The following is a 20,693-nucleotide window of genomic DNA, read 5'->3' as shown; positions in this document are numbered from 1 at the left end:
GTGTTTTAACGCCCGGTTTGCCTTTATTCCCCTTCCTCGGCCTCCTGCTTGCCCTTATAATCTCGGTCGTCGATCCATTATGGATGCCTCCAAACCACTAATGATCCCACCTCATGCCGCTCTTCAAGCTAGAGAGTTTCCACCACCGCCTTATTCTTGTTGCAGCTGAACGTTCTGAATTATTCCTTCCATTTGTGTAGAAGAAGTAGCAAGACAAAGAAGATCCAACTGAAGAGAAGAGGATTATATTAAAAAGAAAGCAGAGGGAGTGTTGAGACTGATAGAGATAGAAGATCTGGAAGGAGGGGAAGAGCAATAGGGATAAGAGAATCTTCCTAACGGGGAGTTTAGCCGGTGGAAGCTGAAGAAATAAGTAGCAACAGAAGGGAACAATGGGCCTTGCTTGAATCCTAAGGGAATATTAAAGCTTCCAACCATCGATCTAGAAGGCTCTTCTCTAACACTTCAGTTAACGAATTTAAATTTAACAAAACATTAAAAAAATTAATAATCGATTTTCTTTTAATAATTAAACAATAATTTTGTATTTTAACATTTTAAATGGGTTTGAAATTAAAAGCTGTAATTATTTATGCTGAAATAAGATTTTGTATTTTTTTTCTGAATTTAGTCCTCTGATCAGTCATAATCAGGGATATTGATCGGGAAATACTAACTGGAAACGAAGTTACACATTTTGGAAATACTAAGTCTCCCAAAATTCCCAACTGTCTTCCCTGAAATATTAAACCATCAGCAACTGCTCGTCTTCTTTCTAAATTTAGATCATAGGAGTCCATTATTATGGAGGCCCGCAAATTAAAAAAAAAACAAAAAATCGTCTAATGAACTGTTCTTTAGGAAATATCTTTGGAATCCCCAGATTTCTCCGGGTAGTCGGGACTTTTCTCTGAATTTTGTTGCCAAAGATATATATTTTGTTTTTATTCCGCGCAATAGGATCCCAAAAAAACCTTTCCCATCATCATCATCATAATCTATTCCCCTTCTACCGCGTCAGCAGTGTAGGGGCCTTGCATAGTCTCTTCCATTCGGCTCTATCTCTGGCTAGTTCCTTCCTTCTTTCCCATTCAATTCCTCTTGATGTCAGACCGTCCCTCACTTCCTCCTCCCATGTTCTTCTAGGACGGCCTCGACGTCTTCTTCCCTCCACTCTGGCCTCATATACAGTTTTCGCCACTCGGTCCTCCATCATTCTTGTTACGTGGCCATACCAGTGGAGTTGGTTTGCTGTAATTGTCTCTATGGCCGGGTGAGTTGGTTTCCTCCGCGTGGTGCCTCTGGATACTGCTTAGGCAGGAACTGAACGACCAACAGTGTGTTTCCACCTGAGAGCTCGTAGGGCAACTTTATTATTACAAGAAAGAAGAACAAAAAACCTTTCTACATCCTTTAATTCTTCAAATTGTGCATTCCCAATGCACCCGCAAACGCTTATATTCCTTCCCGATTATAGGACATCGTCTACAACAATCCTTTTTCAAACGTGCAACTTCCATTTGGATCTTCTTACTGATATCCTATTCATCACGCCACTACAGTCTTTTTAAAGAAACTAGCATTCTATTCTATTTCTTCTTTTACCATTTCCAACTTCAGCTTGTCATGTCTAGTTTCTCACAAGTTTTCTCTTAATCCAGAACTGGGGATTTCTCACAAATCCCTTCAATAACCAATAGTATAGACCAATATCCGCCTCAAGCAGACTTACAATTCGTTTTATGGCAATCTGAAGAAATACAGAAAGAGCAGATCAAAATTTTCACTTTGGAGAGAAAAGTTCAGTTTTACAAACTGGACCAAGTTAGTAAAAGTTATGTTACGTTTATCCTGGGAGTTTAATATAAGTCTTAAGTTTGGAAACTACGAGAATAATACAGAAAGAAATTCGTGTATACAGAATAACCCAATGGAAACAATCGTAATTACCCTTAAATTATGTAAATGCTAAAATTTTAAAAACCTTAAAATACAAATGTTACATTAATTACATGACACATCTAATAATCATAATGTAATCTCATCAAATGTAAAAACCCCCTCGCGCCCCCCGCGAACATATAAACAAGGGTTAACTTCATTAATATTGTAATAATATGCAAAACAGATGAAATGTGATTTTAACAATTTCAATGGAATTTTAACATTTTGCGCATAATATTCATTTATGTCAGAAATTTTTTATTGTTAATATGACAAGTTTATTCTTCATATTATTATTATAATAACGTACAAGGAATGTATTATATTACATACGCGCCATTTATAATATATATTGTATACATATGAACATTTTATATGTACCTACAGACAGACCAAATGTTATATCTAAGATATGAGCGAAATATTTACTTTAATATTTTGGCCATTCAAAGAGAGGAAAATACTTAATGTAAAAAATAAAGCATTTCACTAAATAATTTTCTTTAATAAAACAAAAAATAATAATAAATTCCGGAAAAGCTCGTAAAAAAATGCAAAAGTATCTTGCTGGCATTTTATAAAGTTTTTCCCATTTATTTATTTATTTATTTTTCGGAAAATCTCTTTTTTATTTTCTATTATTTTACTACAGGAATCGTGTAGATTTTCAATTTTACCGGAAATAACTGTATTCTAGTCTTCTGTATACGATAAAACAAAAAGTGTATTTTGTTCCGTAAAATGTTCTACTTTGTTCGTGTGGGAACAATATTATCAAACAAAAACTTGTGCAGAAATCCGGATGACAACTTTTTGAACAAAACCCCCTATTATCGGAAAAGTTGTTTAATTTTCTTTTCTTTTTTCGGGGACTTTTCTTCAACAAAACAACTCAAAATAAAAGAAGATTACACAAGTTTTGAGTTGCCCAAAGTATGAAGAAATGCAAGAAGATTATAGGTGCCATTTATTTTTTGGAAAGGTTTTTCCTAGTTTTTCTTAAATTGCAAGCTTGGGCATTTAATAAAGATGTCTATCCTAGACAATTCGTATGAATAAATCGTTTTTGGAAAGAAAAAAGTAAATGAGAAGTAAAAACTTGCAAATAGGAAAGTTTTGAATATGAAATATTGATGTAACAATTTCCACTAGAGGGAGAGTATTGCAATCCACGATCTCTTAAAGTTTTCTCCCAGGTAAATATTAGGTTGGATTGAATACCAAGGTAAAGGAGGAAAAGCGAAAAAAAAGAAAAGTACCAGGGTAAAAGTATCCAGTTCGCTGGGAAAAAACCAACCTTACTGAAAAGTACACTTTCACCAAGATATGACGTTACAAGAGCGTTTTATATTCATGAAACGGCCTTGGGGCGAGAAGAAGGAAAACCTCCCCCCCCGCTAAAAGAAAACAACTCTCAACACTTTGGATTGGTCGGAGGGGGCCAGGAAAGGGGGGGAGAAATTCTTTCATCCCTTACACCTCCAGAAAGAGAGAAAAAAACGTAAACAAATATGGAAGTAAGAAAGGGTGGCGCCTCTGGTGGTGCTTGGCATTATTAGAGGTGGTGGGAGATTGTAAGATTTTTTTTTCTTTTACCATCTACTTCTTTATCCAGAAACCTTTTGGAAAGGGTGAACAAGAGCAAAGCTTTAGACAGCTGAAATTCCAACGGAGAAAAACTCCCTCCTCCTCATAGAATTACTGGCATGGACGACGGGGTTATAGTGAGACCGACGCCTCCTTACACTGTGTATATACTAAGGCATCTGTCATACATCAATGTCTTGAAGGATTGATGAGCAAAATACTACAAATATAAGGCTCGGCGATAAGAGGCCCTAGTAGTGGAGGCTGTTGGAGGAACTTAGAACCACCACCACTTCTCCAGAGTCTCAACATCCATCCATCCATCCATCCATCGGCTGTCTTTACAGATTCATCTTCCTTATTCCTCCTGCCAATACCCTCTTCTTACCACCTTCATCTCTCATTTCGAATATTCCGTCTCCAGTATACCGCACTTCCTCACCCAGAAATACTTCCTTTACATACTACCATATTCCATATTTAAGCTCGCTAATGGCTTCTGCGTGTTCCTTCCTCCCCCTGCCCACCAACAAAACTCATTCTTAATAATGTCGAGTTTGAAACAAGTGCTTTGCGGTTGTCAAATTTTGAAAAGAGTAAATTAGGCTTTATTTGAAAATCGTGATTGTGAGGTATTTTCAAAATAATTTGCAGTAAAGTATGTTTGCTAGTCGCCACGGTAGCCGAGCGGTTAGAGGCTAGACCCGCAAAGCTAAGATGTATTGCGGTACTAGGCTATATTCCCCGGTCTATACCTTTAATGGTTATTATGAGAAATTTACAGTACAGTATGTTTGCTAGTCGCCACGGTAGCCGAGCGGTTAGATGCTAGACCCGCAAATCTAAGATGTATTGCGGTACTAGGCTATATTCCCCGGTCTATACCTTTAATGGTTAATATGAGAAATTTGCAGTAAAGTATGTTTGCTAGTCGCCACGGTAGCCGAGCGGTTAGATGCTAGACCCGCAAATCTAAGATGTATTGCGGTACTAGGCTATATTCCCCGGTCTATACCTTTAATGGTTAATATGAGAAATTTGCAGTAAAGTATGTTTGCTAGTCGCCACGGTAGCCGAGCGGTTAGAGGCTAGACCAGCAAAGCTAAGATGTATTGCGGTACTAGGCTATATTCCCCGGTCTATACCTTTAATGATTAATATGAGAAATTTATAGTGAATTATGTTAGTCGCAACGATAGCCGAGCGGATAGAGGCTAGACCCGCAAAGCTAAGATGTATTGCGGTACTAGTCTATATTCCCCGGTCTATACCTTTAATGGTTAATATGAGAAATTTATAGTAAAGTATTGCACAGTGGGCCTCCGGATAACTGACAAAATGACGAGCACGGGCCGCAATATTCATTTACGTACAATACTTGCAAGCCAAAACGGAAGCTCTGAGAAAAAGATGAAAAACGCAAGCTCAGCATACCGTGTTAATCCTGGGGATGATGCTAAATAAGCAATCATTACTATAAAATCTTGTTACAATAATTGAAAATAGTAAATTTTTAGCAAATAGCAGCATCTAGTAGGTCTACGCACGCGTAAAGATCTCGTAATATTTGAAATATAATATTCAAATTAATATTATACGTATCACAACGGCTAGTGTTCCTTAAATTTTATCAAGCAAATTCAAGTTGGCGGACCTGATAAACTTTCGTCTCGGGCCGTAATTTGGTGACCTCCTGGTGTACAGAATTCGATTTCAATTATGTTTCAGTCTCACGCTGCACTTGTTCAGTCGAATCCTCTACATTAATCTGATTATCCTACCCCTGATTATGAATGAAAGTGCGAAACGGAAGATACAATGAACATGAGCGGGTACGATGGACAAAATCAACGCCCAAAAAAAAAAGACTAAGATCGGAGAAGATAGATCTAAAACAAATTTAATGGGACATTCCAAGATTCCGATTAAAAGCTATTTCCCTTAAATTTCGAATCCTAATTCCTAATTTAATGCTTGTTAATGTTGTTTAAGCTTTAGAACCTTGCATGCCAATGAAATGGCTCATCAGAGAGGAACGTTAACTATTCTCCACCACCTTTAAAAAAGTGAATACCTTCCCTTTTCGAATACAAATTACAAGAACTACATTCCCGTAGGAGAGAAGTAGAACTAGCCCACTACTTCAGGGGATCTTGGCATCCCTGCGGGTATTCCAGCCTAACAACACTCACCACTTTCAGGTCTTAACATTCACACAGTACCACAGTAGGGTCTGCAGAGTAGCAGTTTGCAACTATATGATTTTAGTGAACTCAAATTAATCTGCAAGTGTTTGCGAAAAATGAAACACAAGTCTAAAGAGAGAAACGGTTGAAGCCATTTTGGAGAATAATCGAGCGCAAAATTTGATCGATCATTTGGTGCATTGAGAGAGAGAGAGAGAGAGAGAGAGAGAGAGAGAGAGAGTGAGAGAGAGGACCTGAAAAATATGTTTATTTACAATTCAGTGAAATAACCAGCATCAGTATGAGGAAAGTAACTCACATGACTGTTCGGAATGAATATAAATTTAATGTTTTAATTATTCTATTATGATAATAATACATTGTTAATTCATGTAGTACCCTATTACTAGTAAAATTAGCGTTCGACTGAAGCGAGCATGGTCGCAACATTAGGGAATACTGAGAGGGTGTTAGTTGTGTGAAAGAGATAGAGTTAGAGAGGGGAGGAGAGAACGGTACAGCATAAATATATGCTGCGTTACAATTCAATTCACAATACAGCAGCATAATAGCAGATTAACTACTGGCAACCGTTTAGGCATTAACGTTACGAGAACATTTACATCAACTCCATTGCCAGATCGGAAATGTCATTAGTAGAAGAGGCGAATGGATGGATGTTGGTGGACAATAGATTCACTAGATCTGGAACTACTACATGCTTGTGTAGAGTGTGACTGCCTCCAAATCTCGACGGTAGCAACACCAATGTAGTTGTGAGAGATGCTAACTCAGACTCTCTACATTATAGCAAGCTACCACCCCCATCATCTTGTGAATATTTACCAGACTGTCCAAAACCCCTATATTATTATATTATTCTCGCCCGGGTTCTTGCAAAACTATTTGGGTGCTACCTCTCTTGCTATAATTTTGGTAACAGACCCCCAATATCGACCAATCTTCATCCATCTTCATTGGACTTGGTCTTTCTCTACCCCACTCCAAGTTATCCCCGTCCTCCTTCCCACTTCTTCAGCCAATAATACCCAATATCATACAGAAAAAGTTCACCCTCTGCTGCTGCCAATAAATAGTAATAAACGATTTTATTGTTCCCGTTCAGCAACTCTTCCAGTGGACCCTTATAAAATTATGTGAGATATAAACAAGTTTTTTTGGAGAAGGGGGTTTGTTCTTTAATATTAGAACCGATATGAAATCAAAAAGAATTATGGCTTTTAATACAATTTTTTTTACAGAATTATTTTTCTCTTAAAAATTTCTCACCCAAATGTGACATTACAAAATGTACAGAAAGGGGGATTCTAAAATATTCTGATAAGGCATTCAGCATTCTAAACAGTTCAGGCTCAACCAAGGTATTGGATGTTGTTTCCAACACAATCTAGCATTGGCCTTAATATTAACTATCAAATGCAAAAACAGCAGAAATCAAGTGAAATTAGGAGACTATTTCCACTTTTTCCACTAGTTTTTACTTCTTGTTTTTTCAAAATAGATCGACTCAACATATACGAGGGTCGTTTGAAAAGTCCGTGCAAAAATAAAAACTACTTAATTTTTGGGGGTAAACCTTTTTTATTTTTCAACATAGTCTCCTTTTAGGCTTATACACTTCGTCCAACGCTGCTCTAGTTTGTTGATCCCTTCCGAATAATAGGATTTCTCCAAGTCTGAAAAATAGCCATTCGTTTCTGCAATCACCTCGTTTGAATAAAATCTTTTTCCCGCCAGCCATTTCTTCATATTGGGGAACAAATAGTAGTCCGAGGGAGCCAAGTCTGGAGAATAGGGGGGATGTGAAACGAGTTGGAACCCTATTTCCATTAATTTTGCGACCACAACTGCAGAGGTGCGTTGTCGTGATGGAAATGGACTTTTTTGTGGGCAAATCGTGGGCGTTTTTCTTGCAGCTCGGTTTTCAAACGGTCCAATAACGATGAATAATATGCATCTGTAATAGTTTTACCCTTTTCCAGATAGTCGATGTTTCATGTTTCATCCACAGTGACGAAACGACGCTTAAAGTCCTGCGGATTCTTCTGGAACAGCTGCAAACCGTCCTTGCAACACTTCACACGATTTCGTTTTTGGTCAAGCGTGAGCGATCGCGGCACCCATCTTGCGGATAGCTTTGTCATGTCCAAATGTTGATGCAAAATATTATGTACCCGTGTTCATTCGAGATGCCCACAGCACTAGCAATCTCACGCACCTTCACTCTTCTGTCATCCATCACCATATCATGGATTTTATCAATGATTTCTGGAGTAGTAACCTCAACAGGGCGTCCAGAACGTTCAGCGTCACTTGTGCCCATATGGCCACTCCGAAAATTTTGAAACCACTTATAAACTGTTCTAATCGAAGGTGCAGAGTCACCATAATGTTTATCAAGCTTCTCTTTAGTCTCCTGAGGCGTTTTGCCTTTCATAAAGTAGTGTTTAATCAACACACGAAATTCTTTTTCGTCCATTTTTTGAAAATCACTCGACTTCCTCGATTCAAACGAATGCCAAACACAAAGAAATAGACCGATCTGGCTGAAACTTGGTGTGTGTTCTTTCAAGAGATGCTACTAACTAAACATAACCTCGATACGCGCCAGTAGTGCTATGTCTCTGACTTTGCACGGACTTTTCAAACGACCCTCGTACAATCATGTGTCTGCATCAACAGAGAGAAGATAGTAGTAAAGCAGGATAGTTGGGATGAAAAGAGAATCTGGAGACATCCTTAGAAAAGAACGCTGCCGTTTAAATAGGTGGTCTACTGAATGAGTAGATCGAAAAGACTTGTCCTGGATAAAGAAGAGTAAGTGATATTTGCTAGACGCCTCCGTCCAAGACATCTAATTGGTAGCTGGATGCCAAACTCACCAGGCATTACTAGTTCTACCGAACTAGAAGAGTTTAGCACGTTATCAGCCAAACGAAGAGTTTAAAATAGAGTATAAATGTATAGGTTAACTGTATAGTGATAAGCTTTGCGAAGTTCGTTGATGTTAATGATTTGAGAATACTGTAGGACTTGGATCTACAGCAATTAAAGCTGACTATTTTAGCTTCTTTAAAATCTATGTTTAAAGCTTCCAAAGATTCTAAAGACTTAAATAAAACCTTGTAATTATTTCTGTCCTAGAGACTTTAATATTCAGGTAAGGCGAGTATTTACACCCGTTTATATCAGCACTCTTCCCCATACCTGTTAGTGAGAGAAGTTTGTCGATTGTGGAGCAATCTGAATCAACATCAACTTACTTTGTTTCAAATCCTTTAATTATGTGTTCTTTTTTACATAATGACAGAGTTGTAAAAACGATTTCCACTAACATTTGATCATAAAAGTAGTAATAATAGATGTTTACGAAAACCCATAGTTTGGAGAACAAATGGTTGACGGAAAAAAGCGAATATTCAGGAAGTAAAACGATTTCTCATTTAATGAGATCATTTAATTTTTATAAAGAAAAATAATTTTAATTAAATTAAATTGGAAAAAGAAGAAGAAGCCGCTTACAGTTGTAAGAGCTCTTGTAAGAGAAGATTCTTTGCGTGTTCAACATCAGCTGTATTTATAAAAAAATATGGGGAAAATCATATAAACATTAATTTCTTTTCAACTAAGTGATTTTTCAATTGAAGAAAAACAATGTATTTTTTCCATTTTCCTTATTGAATGGGGGGAAGATAACATTGGGAAATGGAAAAACGATTAAAAACTTTCAAGAAATATCTTCTTCTTTTTTTTTTTCATTATTATTATGGTCTTATCTTATATTTTTCTTTCTATTTACTGAAGTCGGGAAACTAAAAGCTGACATTTTTATCAGATTATACTTGAGTGCTTTTCATGGAATAATCCCAACAAATGGATGGGAATTTAAAAAAAGAAAAGCAGATCTAGGGAAGGGAAAATGAAACAGCAAGAGAAAAGAAAAACTGTAATATAAATATAACATTCCCTCAAGAACCTTAATTTGAATTGCGTTTTGCGCATTAAACGGTTAAAGGGAATGTTTCACCAAAGTCTATTTGTTACAAAAAAAGTACACGGAGGAGTCTTAAACCAAAAAAAAAACAAGATTTAAAAATATAAACCTTTTATGGTGAAAACCATTTTTTCTAAAATTTTCCTTTTCAAATTACACCCAAAAAAATGGAACTAAAGATAGATTCCCCCCCCCCCCCAAAAAAAGCTATTTCCACCCTTCTTATTTCTTCTGTTTTCCAAAAGATAGTTGGGGAAAAAAATATATCAACTCAGATTAAAGAGGTTACAATAAATGGTGAAAAGTGGCGAGTTTTCTACACCCAAGAGAATTTCAAAGTTTTTCTATTATAACTCTCAGCAGAGCCAGTGGAAATTTCTAAGTTGTTAAGAATGATTTTCCCTATAGACCATCTTCAATAACTCTGTTAATTCTTTTTTCCTTGAAATTTTCTATTTCAAGGACCATAAATTTTCCGATTGTAGAGTAATACATAGATAGTTTTTATTGTGTAGCAAATAATGCGATCGATTTTTCTCGATTTTATTTTTCTTATTCAAAGAGAACTAAAAAAAAAATAAGGAAATTTCATTTGGGTATCAATATATTTTCTCTTTGGGGCGGATAAAAGAAAATAAAGAAATTATATTTTAAATAGGAGCATATTGAGTTCAACACTAAAACCCCCAATTTTGGAAAACTGTTCCTATAAAGTTTTATGAATTCACCCTAGAATAAATCTTTATTATAATAAATACACGAAGTGTCAATATACAAAACATTGTAACTTTCATAACAAGCGATAGTAGAAAGATTAAGATATGTAGGATACAGAATGCAGGGAAAAAGGAAGAAAAAAAAACCTGCAGATAGTGTAGAAAGTTAGAGAAGGATGTCTTTTGAGCTGGTATGGAATAGAAGGATCTGTAGGAGGAGGCTATGACATGGCAGAGTGGGTTAGGATGAGAGTCTAGGTTGGAAAGGAGTTTCAGCAGACGATTTTGGATATAGGAGTGTACCAGTCTCCGTGGAGTGAGTCAATTCTAGTGCGTCGTGGAGAGTCTGTTGCGAGTCTCAGAAATTTGTTCTGTGTTGTTCTGGAGTTTCTTGATGTTACTTACTACAAGTCAGGCTCCAGGCGGAACTGGCGTAGAGCAACATCGGCCTAATGATCACTTTGTCAAGGAGGAGTTTGTTGGTCACAGTCATTTTAGAGTCACGTGAGAGTAGAGGAAATAATAGTCGTCTAGTCCAGTTTGCCAGAGTTTACTTTGTCCAGTACGTGCGTATTGAAAGTCAGTTTGTAGTCCAAAGTTAGGACTAGGTACTTAAAGTGGGTAGGCCACGGTATAAGATGATTGTGAATTCATCCTTTTATGTATTGAAATGTAAATGAAATTGGTGCTGGTGATTTATGTTCACTTAGCCGGGACCAGAATGGACAGAGAGAGAAAAAGTAGGAAATAGGCGTGAATAAAGTAGTTCAAAAGAAGAAGACGTACAAAGAAGAGACAGGAGTTATTGCCAAAATCAGGATAGACAGGAAACGGCATGCTGGTGGTGTTCATCTAAATTCCTCTATTCTAATTTTCCCAACGCTTTTCCAGAAAAGAAAACAAGGAGAGCATTTTATTTAAAGTAATAAATATATTAACAGGGTAAAGCTATTTTAACAACCAAACAAGACAAGTGATTCACAAACTGACAGATAGGGAATTTATCCCATGCGATCTAGAGCGGTACTTCGACAGCAATTACACAAGGATAAGTGAGTGAGTAACTAGATGTAGCTATGGTAGACTTTGTTTAGGATACGGGGGGGAGATGGTGCTGTTGGATGGTGCTACTAGGCTATACACGCTCCAGCCTGGGAATACTAGGAACGGGCAGGAGAAACAAGGGGATTGGCGCACGAAGAATGAAGTTTGCACGGTGTGTCTGTATAAATATTGGGGTACTGGGATATCTAAAGCGTGGTAGCCTAGGCTGTGCTAACACATTTCGCCCTAACAATGAGGCAAACTGAGGGGAAGAAATATGGAGAGTGTGGGGGGGGGGGGTTTATAATAAGGGAATGAGAAACGAGGAACGGCGTTTTATAGCCCCAATGGCACGCCCAAAGGTTCCTAGGGAATCGTTCGCTCCCTTCATGAGGCTCGTTTTGTTCATGTAGCCCAGTTATCCCCTCACAAATACACACACGCATAGAATAATATCTTTAAACCCTAGAACGGCTGAGCAGCCAAAGGGAACGCGTAGGAAATACCCAACACATATCCAGCGGGGAGGAGAGAAAAGAGAGATTGCAGTTACACACAATAACTCGGCTGTATTCTTTGCTCTTCCACTTCTTCCCTCTCACGAGTATTTCTAGAGAAATCAGAAATTTATTAGGATCATTCATATATAAGCCAATAGACAAACAACAATAGAAGAATCTTTGTAAATACATACTTTATAAAATAGCGCAGAAGATAACATGTGTTTTATAAAACGATTTATGTACAAATTACATTTTATTTATTTATCGTTTTTTGTTATAAAAATAACTTTCATTAATGGTCTCCAATTTCTCAATTTAGGGATAACTTTACAAGCTTGAGACAGTGCCTTTCTCGAAGCACTTATTCTGAAGAATACAAGGTTATTTTAAGTCGTATTCCAACACCTAGTAGCGTGGTGTCAGGACTCGATAATGGCTCTACTTAATGTAAATGATAAGAACAACTAGAATGTGTAACTCCATTGCTAATGATTTTTGAGGAATATTGAGGTGCGGGTCAATAAAATCAAAAACAAATGTTTGATTTCTTCATACAAAACGTTTCGGTAAATTGAGGCAATACCATATACACCAATTCCTTGTTAACCCTTTAGCTACTGAAGACGAGTCTGCACGTGACCCAGTGCCTTTTCTGCGAGTCTGTGGGAGTGTATAAACGCGCTGTCTCAGTTTGGTGACGTTTGGACGCGTCTGCCAATCTCAGTAGTCTCGTAATGTAAACAGATCCCATTAGCGAAAAGGTTAAAAAGAGCACTCCGGATTGGGCTGTTATGAATCGTACCCGATCAAATTAAATTTGTAATTTTGATGTGGCCAGCGTGAATCTTGCTTGTTGCACCTAATTGCTCGTCTTTTAAATGAGTTTGACGACCCATGTCTACATTTCTACTTTTCTGTCTTTCGTCACCTACTTTTATGGTCAAGGCTAAAATAAATATGAAGGACAGCCTTCATTTGGAAAATAAAAGGTAAAAATCACCGAATTGGCTTCCAGTTCGTCTAGATTTCTACTTTTCTTTCTCTGTCACCTACTTTTATGGCCAGGGCTAAAATAAACAGAAAGGGTAGCCTTCATTTGGGAAATGGAACGGTAAAATACAAGGGAAAATCATCGAATTGGCTTCCAGTTCGTATAGATTTCTACTTTTTCTGTCTTTGTCACCTACTTTTATAACCAGGGCTAAAATAAACAGAAAGGGTAGCCTTCATTTGGGAAATGGAACGGTAAAATACAAGGGAAAATCACCGAATTGGCTTCCAGTTCGTTTAGATTTCTACTTTTTCTGTCTTTGTCACCTACTTTTATGGCCAGGGCTAAAATAAACAGAAAGGGTAGCCTTCATTTGGGAAATAGAAGGTAAAATACAAGGGAAAATCACCGAATTGGCTTCCAGTTCGTATAGATTTCTACTTTTTCTGTCTTTGTCACCTACTTTTATGGCCAGGGCTAAAATAAACAGAAAGGGTAGCCTTCATTTGGGAAATGGAAGGTAAAATACAAGGGAAAATCACCGAATTGGCTTCCAGTTCGTATAGATTTCTACTTTTTCTGTCTCTGTCACCTACTTTTATGGCCAGGGCTAAAATAAACAGAAAGGGTAGCCTTCATTTGGGAAATGGAAGGTAAAATACAAGGGAAAATCACCGAATTGGCTTCCAGTTCGTATAGATTTCTACTTTTTCTGTCTCTGTCACCTACTTTTATGGCCAGGGCTAAAATAAACATAAAGGGTAGCCTTCATTTGGGAAATAGAAGTTAAAATACAAGGGAAAATCACCGAATTGGCTTCCAGTTCGTCTAGATTTCTACTTTTTCTGTCTTTGTCACCTACTTTTATGGCCAGGGCTAAAATAAACAGAAAGGGTAGCCTTCAGTCGGGAAATTAAAGCTGAAATACAAGGGAAATTCATCGAATTGTCTTCCAGTTCGTCTAGATTTCTAAAGCACTCTTGTTTTGATGTTATAAATCATACCTATCAAATCAAATTTGTAAATGATGTGGCCCGCGTGAATCTCGCCTATTGCACCAAATGGCCCGTGATTTAATTGAGTTTGACACCCCTGTCCTACACAATACCTACTTTTATTTCTAGTAATACCTAGAATATCACCTACAATGAGGATATTTATTTGGGGAATAAGGCATCAGGTATTGTGTTAACCCTAAGATTTGACCAAATGCGGAAATAATCATCGTAATATTCAATAGGGTGTTCCCCATTCCTTAAACAATTCATTGAGTACGCGAAAGCATTTCAGAGGTTTGCGTTTAAATTTGCCTCATTATACAAGTAAAACAAGATTATTAAAATACAGGAAATTGACAATAAGTAATGACTGAAGAGAATGCAATGGCATCATCCAACTTGACATTACAAAACAACAATAGGCATCTGTACCAGCTGCAATAACTCTGCTGAGTATTGGAAGAAGAATCGATGAACGAGAGAAAGGCGAAGGTAGAAGGCAAAGGTTGTGTTTAAGGGAGGCTGAGGGACAGAGTAAAGGGAGAGGTAAAAAGAGAGATACGAGAGAGAGAGTTCACCCCTTTGACCCCAATAATATGACGCAACATTGCCGAGAGAGAGTGCTCGTCCATTCAGGCGCTACTCCTGCCTTTTTTCCTGCCGTTGCCCTACCATTCCCACTAGACTTGCAACATTATGTCCTCCAGTACTGTGCTCCTATTATCCGCAAAATGTCAAGCCACTGCAGCACTCCGATAGAGTGGCAGGGACGGCCTTTTCTCTTATATATGGCTACTGCCACCTGACAATGGTTACGCCTATCAATGCTTTACTATTGAATATATCCCGGAAGGCTTTACCTTCCAATACTCCCCCCCTCCATTCTAGCTCCGAATGATTCCAGGGGGCTATTTCTAATCATCATCCTCTTCAAAAATAGGTCTATAACCATAGTGTGCTACCTTTTTTCACTGATTTTATTTGGTCATTAAATCATAAAATACCAAAGAATCAATATTATCACAACAAATCACCTGAAAAAAAACTTTCATTTTAAAAGGTAAGTATAAGGGTTGACTGAACTACAACAGGATAAAAAAAAAAACAGGAAATACCCAACATTCCATTCATACTGCAGCTCGTAATTTCAGCCATTTAGAAACGTTCGAATAAGCATAAGCCCTTTATTCAAATTTTACATCAATTGACATCATTGAAGTATTTTGCTGCAATGACTTTTCAATAATAAATACGCTCTTACAAGTAAAATACTTCATTGGCCCTAATATTAACTATCAATTATCGAAATACCAGAATTCCAGTGAAGTTAGGATAAGATTTCCACTTTTCCGAACGGAATTTACTCCTTACTCTTCAAAATAGTTAGACCCAACTAGTTATATTGCCGTTAATATTAACTGTCAAATGCACAAACGACAGCAAAACCAGTGAAATTGGTAACGATTTCCACTTTTTCCAATGGTTTTTACTTCTTATTCTTCAAAATAGATCGACCCAACATGTACAATCTTAGCATTGCCCTTAATATTAACTATCTAATGCAGAAACAGCAGTAATAAGGTGAAATTAGGAGACTATTTCTACCTTTTCTATTGGTTTTTACTTCTTGTTCTTCAAAATTGATCAACCCGCGTGTACAATCTAGCATTGCCGTTAATATTAACTATCTAATGCAGAAATAGCTACATTCTAGTGAAATTAGGATAAGATTTCCACTTTTTCGAATGGAATTTACTCCTTACTCTTCAAAATAGTTCGACCCAACATGTACAGTCTAGCATTGCCGTTAATATTAACTGTCAAATGCACAAACGACAGCAAAACCAGTGAAATTGGTAACGATTTCCACTTTTTCCAATGGTTTTTACTTCTTATTCTTCAAAATAGATTGACCCAACATGTACAATCTAGCATTGTCCATAATATTAACTATCTAATGCAGAAACAGCTGCATTCCAGTGAAATTACGAGACTACTTCCACATTGTAATAGTTTCCACTACGTAAGAGTTCTCAGAAAAATGTATTTTCTGTACACCAAAAAAGTGAATATTTTCTTTCTCTTTTTCATGTTTTATATTGTGTTTGTAAAAATTAATACTATAACGCTTTTCTCCAATTAGAGAGTATTACATTTAATTGAAAACATTATTGGCGCGCCATTTTGGTAAAAGTGTTAATTGAAAAATACCAAAAAAAGAATGTTTTTTGTAACTATTTCTATCCTTTCTCACACTGCAATTGTTTAGGAAAATTTAATTTCTCCATCAAATTAATTATCATACGGAACAAAACTATGAGATAAAAACTCTGCCAGGAACGAGTCGATGTTTGAATTTGTTGTTATATGTAGCCAGCCTGTCCTTAATTAGTTTTCTGAAAATATTAACTCTGTGGTAATTGGTGGGCTCCAGTTTTTTGTCCCCCCAATGTTTTAATTAATATTTCTTTATTTATGGGAGGTGACTCAATAAATAACTGTTCTATGATGGATATCTTAAAGAGATCGAACTAGTTTCTGTAAGTTGCCAGTTAGGTTGTCTTTAGTTTTAGTTTTTTGAATAATCATCTGGTATCCCTGTGGGTGGGGGTTGAGAATACACCCACAGCATCCACTCTGCTTGTCGTAAGAGGCGACTAATGAGTATTTTGGGGTTCCTATGGGATTCCGTGTATGGGTTGATGGTCTCCCTCATCTCTAGCTCTCTTTTCTATATCTTCTTATCATATTACGAGGGTCGTTTGAAAAGTCCGTGCAAAAATAAAAACTACTTAATTTTTTGGGGTAAACCTTTTTTATTTTTCAACATAGTCTCCTTTTAGGCTTATACACTTCGTCCAACGCTGCTCTAGTTTGTTGATCCCTTCCGAATAATAGGATTTGTCCAAGTCTGAAAAATAGCCATTCGTTTCTGCAATCACCTCCTCGTTTGAATAAAATCTTTTCCCCGCCAGCCATTTCTTCATATTGGGGAACAAATAGTAGTCCGAGGGAGCCAAGTCTGGTGAATAGGGGGGATGTGAAACGAGTTGGAACCCTATTTCCATTAATTTTGCGACCACAACTGGTCAGGTGTGAGCTGGTGCGTTGTCGTGATGGAAAAGGACTTTTTTGTGGGCCAATCGTGGGCGTTTTTCTTGCAGCTCGGTTTTCAAACGGTCCAATAACGATGAATAATATGCACCTGTAATAGTTTTACCCTTTTCCAGATAGTCGATGAGGATTATTCCTTGCGAATCCCAAAAGACAGTCGCCATAATCATTCCGGCCGAAGGAACGGTCTTCGCCTTTTTTGGCGCAGATTCCCTCTTGGTAACCCATTGTTTAGATTGTTCTTTGGTCTCAGGAGTGTAGTGATGTATCCATGTTTCATCCACAGTGACGAAACGACGCTTAAAGTCCTGCGGATTCTTCTGGAACAGCTGCAAACCGTCCTTGCAACACTTCACACGATTTCGTTTTTGGTCAAGCGTGAGCAATCGCGGCACCCATCTTGCGGATAGCTTTGTCATGTCCAAATGTTGATGCAAAATATTATGTACCCGTTCATTCGAGATGCCCACAGCACTAGCAATCTCACGCACCTTCACTCTTCTGTCATCCATCACCATATCATGGATTTTATCAATGATTTCCGGAGTAGTAAGCTCAACAGGGCGTCCAGAACGTTCAGCGTCACTTGTGCCCATATGGCCACTCCGAAAATTTTGAAACCACTTATAAACTGTTCTAATCGAAGGTGCAGAGTCACCATAATGTTTATCAAGCTTCTCATTAGTCTCCTGAGGCGTTTTGCCTTTCATAAAGTAGTGTTTAATCAACACACGAAATTCTTTTTCGTCCATTTTTTGAAAATCACTCGACTTCCTCGATTCAAACGAATGCCAAACACAAAGAAATAGACCGATCTGGCTGAGACTTGGTGTGTGTTCTTCCAAGAGATGCTACTAACTTAACATAACCTCGATACGCGCCAGTGGTGCTATCTCTCTGACTTTGCACGGACTTTTCAAACGACCCTCGTATACGGGTATATTGGTTTTAAGTCATGCTAACGGCAAGCTGGCTACAAGGAGATTACCCTAAAATTCAATCTTCCTTAGGGATTCAAAAATTAATTAGCTTTAATTGATTTCTACCTTTCCTTCACAGCGTGTTTGTTACCTTTTGATCTGTTAATTTGGCCTAAACTTATTACACATTCTTTTCGTAAGATGGTTCAGGTCAAGTAAAAGTAAAACGCTCAATTTTCCAAGTGAACTTTACACCCAACTAATAAATTAGTTATCGTGAACAAAGGCAACTAGTTGACGCACTTTACTATTAAATTCGCATATGAACTATTAAATGAAATCCTAGGCTAAAATCGGGAATCAAAACCTATCTATATTCTTATCTATAGCCGGCCTCGTCTATTTCAGCTCGGCTATCTTGGCGCCTAAGATGGTACTAGAATTAACGTCAAAAAAAACGAGAAATACATGGCCAGCCTTAAGTTACTCTAAAATTCTATATTATAATGCGATCTTTGTTTAATTATATTTATTCTTTTTTCCGGTTTTTGTGCCTTACATTTTGTATCTATTAGTTCTTTTGTTTGTTTATCAAGTAATCTATTCAAATATACTGTATATATGTATCGCAGTGGTTCCCAACCTTTTTTTATGACCAGGGACCATTTTAATATTTTTGTTGTTAGCAGGGAGACCACAAGGTTCAATATCCTAATAAACTACTTTTAGATTTTAAAAATAAACTTCAATTAACATTGTGATTATGTTTTCAGTTATTATATTAATGTGCTTTTTGAGCTTGCATTTTCTTAACAAGATGGGTAATCCTGGGGATTGATGAGATTGTTTAAAGAGACACGCACACCATCATTTACTTTTAATCGATTCCTGGACTTGTTTTTAGGCGCCCTAAGCTCGCTCGACGCCGCACTCACCGTGCGCCGCATGTCAAATCAATATATTATTATTTTAAAAAATGTTAAGTGTTTCGCGGACCACATATTTTAGTTCTTGCCACCACAGGCTGGGGAACCACTAATGTATCACGACACAAGAGAATTTACTTTTCAAATAATTACACTTGGGAGGTAGAAATTATCAAAACCTGTCAGGAAATAACCAGCCAGTATCAAGAGGCGGGGATTTGTGAGTGTTCTATTGTCCGTTGATTAGAGCAGAGAATGGGTCACAAGGGTTTAAAGGTACTATCCGGAAAATGTCAAAGGTCGTAGGTCTTAAGGGATATTTATGCATCAGTTCACCCCCCTTTTTGTTGTTTTTTGTACGACTTATTATTAAAAATAAGGATATCTCTTTCACTTTTAACTCACCATTTTGTTGTTAATTTCATGGAAGTGAATCTCGCATACTTTGTCAACTACGTCTTCACACTGGAACGTAACGAAACCAAAGCCTGTGAACATAAAGAAATTTTATTAAAATTGGTGTAATTATAAATTAGCACAAAAGGGAGGAACATATTGTGATTGGTTAGACAAAAATTGTTGTGTCAAATTATATCCATTCTTTAAAGTATTTCTATCGCAGGTATGTTGTACTGTGTTTGATGTAACATTAATAGTGGTTAATATAAAGTTAACTGATCTATTTTTATTGATGGTAATATGTTTTTTACTATTAGTTATCTGTAATCTGATAATCGTTTGGCTGATCTATTTGTTATCTAATCACTTAAGTCCTGAGCTGTGCGACCTATCTTTTTATTTTTCTGTGGTTATTAAATTCTTTTTGTTTATTTTTATTTTCTTTTCTTTTTTGGAGTATTCGTATTTTATATTTACAACAGACGCTCACCACTGTCAATATGAATTGGTTTAAGCAGTCTGAGAAACCCAGTTGTTCTTCAACGATATGTTAAATTATCCAAACTTCAAGAAGTTTTCGAAAGCAGTTTCTAGAATATCATCAAGTTTGTGGTGCTTATCCTTCTATCTCTGTCACTCTAATCTCTAATCTAATTAGAAAAACTTGGGTTATTTTATAGCATGACACGGAAGACATTTTAAAGAATCTGAATTAGGCTTTGTCGATTTCAAAGAAACCGAAGAAAGTCCTCCGACACCGGACCTCGAATTAAAATGTACGATAGATGGTGATTACCGTTCAATCTCAATAACAGTTTCAGGATAAGTACCATCCTCGTTCTAGTGGCTTTAGTATAAGGCAATAACAAATTCAGTAGGCGTTTATCACCACAAACATCGATATCTCCGACAAAAATAAATAAAAACTGTTCCAGGATCGTATTGAAAACGTCCAGAAATGTTTTCCCCAGACGACTTTTCTCTTAATATTAATAATAAAACAGTATAATAATGTAAATACAATTAATTTATTTACAAATTAAAAAGTAAAAAGCAACAAACAATTCTAAAATCTTTAATGAAAACGTTATTGTATTAAAATTCAATTTTAAATCTCAGCATAAATTTTCCAAAGCTAATTGGAGTAGATAATTACTACAAAAAAAAAGGAAACGAGAGGAAAATCGCTTTAAAAACTTTCGCGAATTGTGAGGAAAAACTAATTTTCCAGATGGATAACAGTTTTCCCCAATTAATTATTAAAATTTATCTTTCTCTTTGTTTTTTGTTAGCTCAGTAAAAATTTGATTAAGTCAAGTAATTGTGTTCTGTATTGTTTTAATAAAATTA

General features: G+C 36.8%; 1 protein-coding gene across 13 annotated transcripts in view; it reads right to left on the bottom strand.

Annotated features, from left to right (window-relative positions):
- The window catches only part of Rbp6 (RNA-binding protein 6), a 1,109,038-nt gene that overhangs the window by 80,516 nt on the left and 1,007,829 nt on the right, over positions 1-20,693 (bottom strand). For all 13 annotated transcript variants that reach the window (XM_074128249.1, XM_074128251.1, XM_074128246.1 and 10 more), the window contains one exon: positions 19,350-19,432. In XM_074128249.1, coding sequence (XP_073984350.1) covers positions 19,350-19,432 — 83 coding nt within the window. The remainder of the gene's footprint in view (positions 1-19,349; positions 19,433-20,693) is intronic.

Source organism: Rhodnius prolixus, unplaced genomic scaffold (assembly GCF_049639745.1).
Source record: "Rhodnius prolixus isolate KJV_2025 unplaced genomic scaffold, Rpr scaffold_9, whole genome shotgun sequence".
NCBI lineage: Eukaryota > Metazoa > Arthropoda > Insecta > Hemiptera > Reduviidae > Rhodnius > Rhodnius prolixus.
The sequence above is the reverse complement of the archived record's forward strand: the minus strand, read 5'-3'. Positions and strand labels throughout refer to the sequence as shown.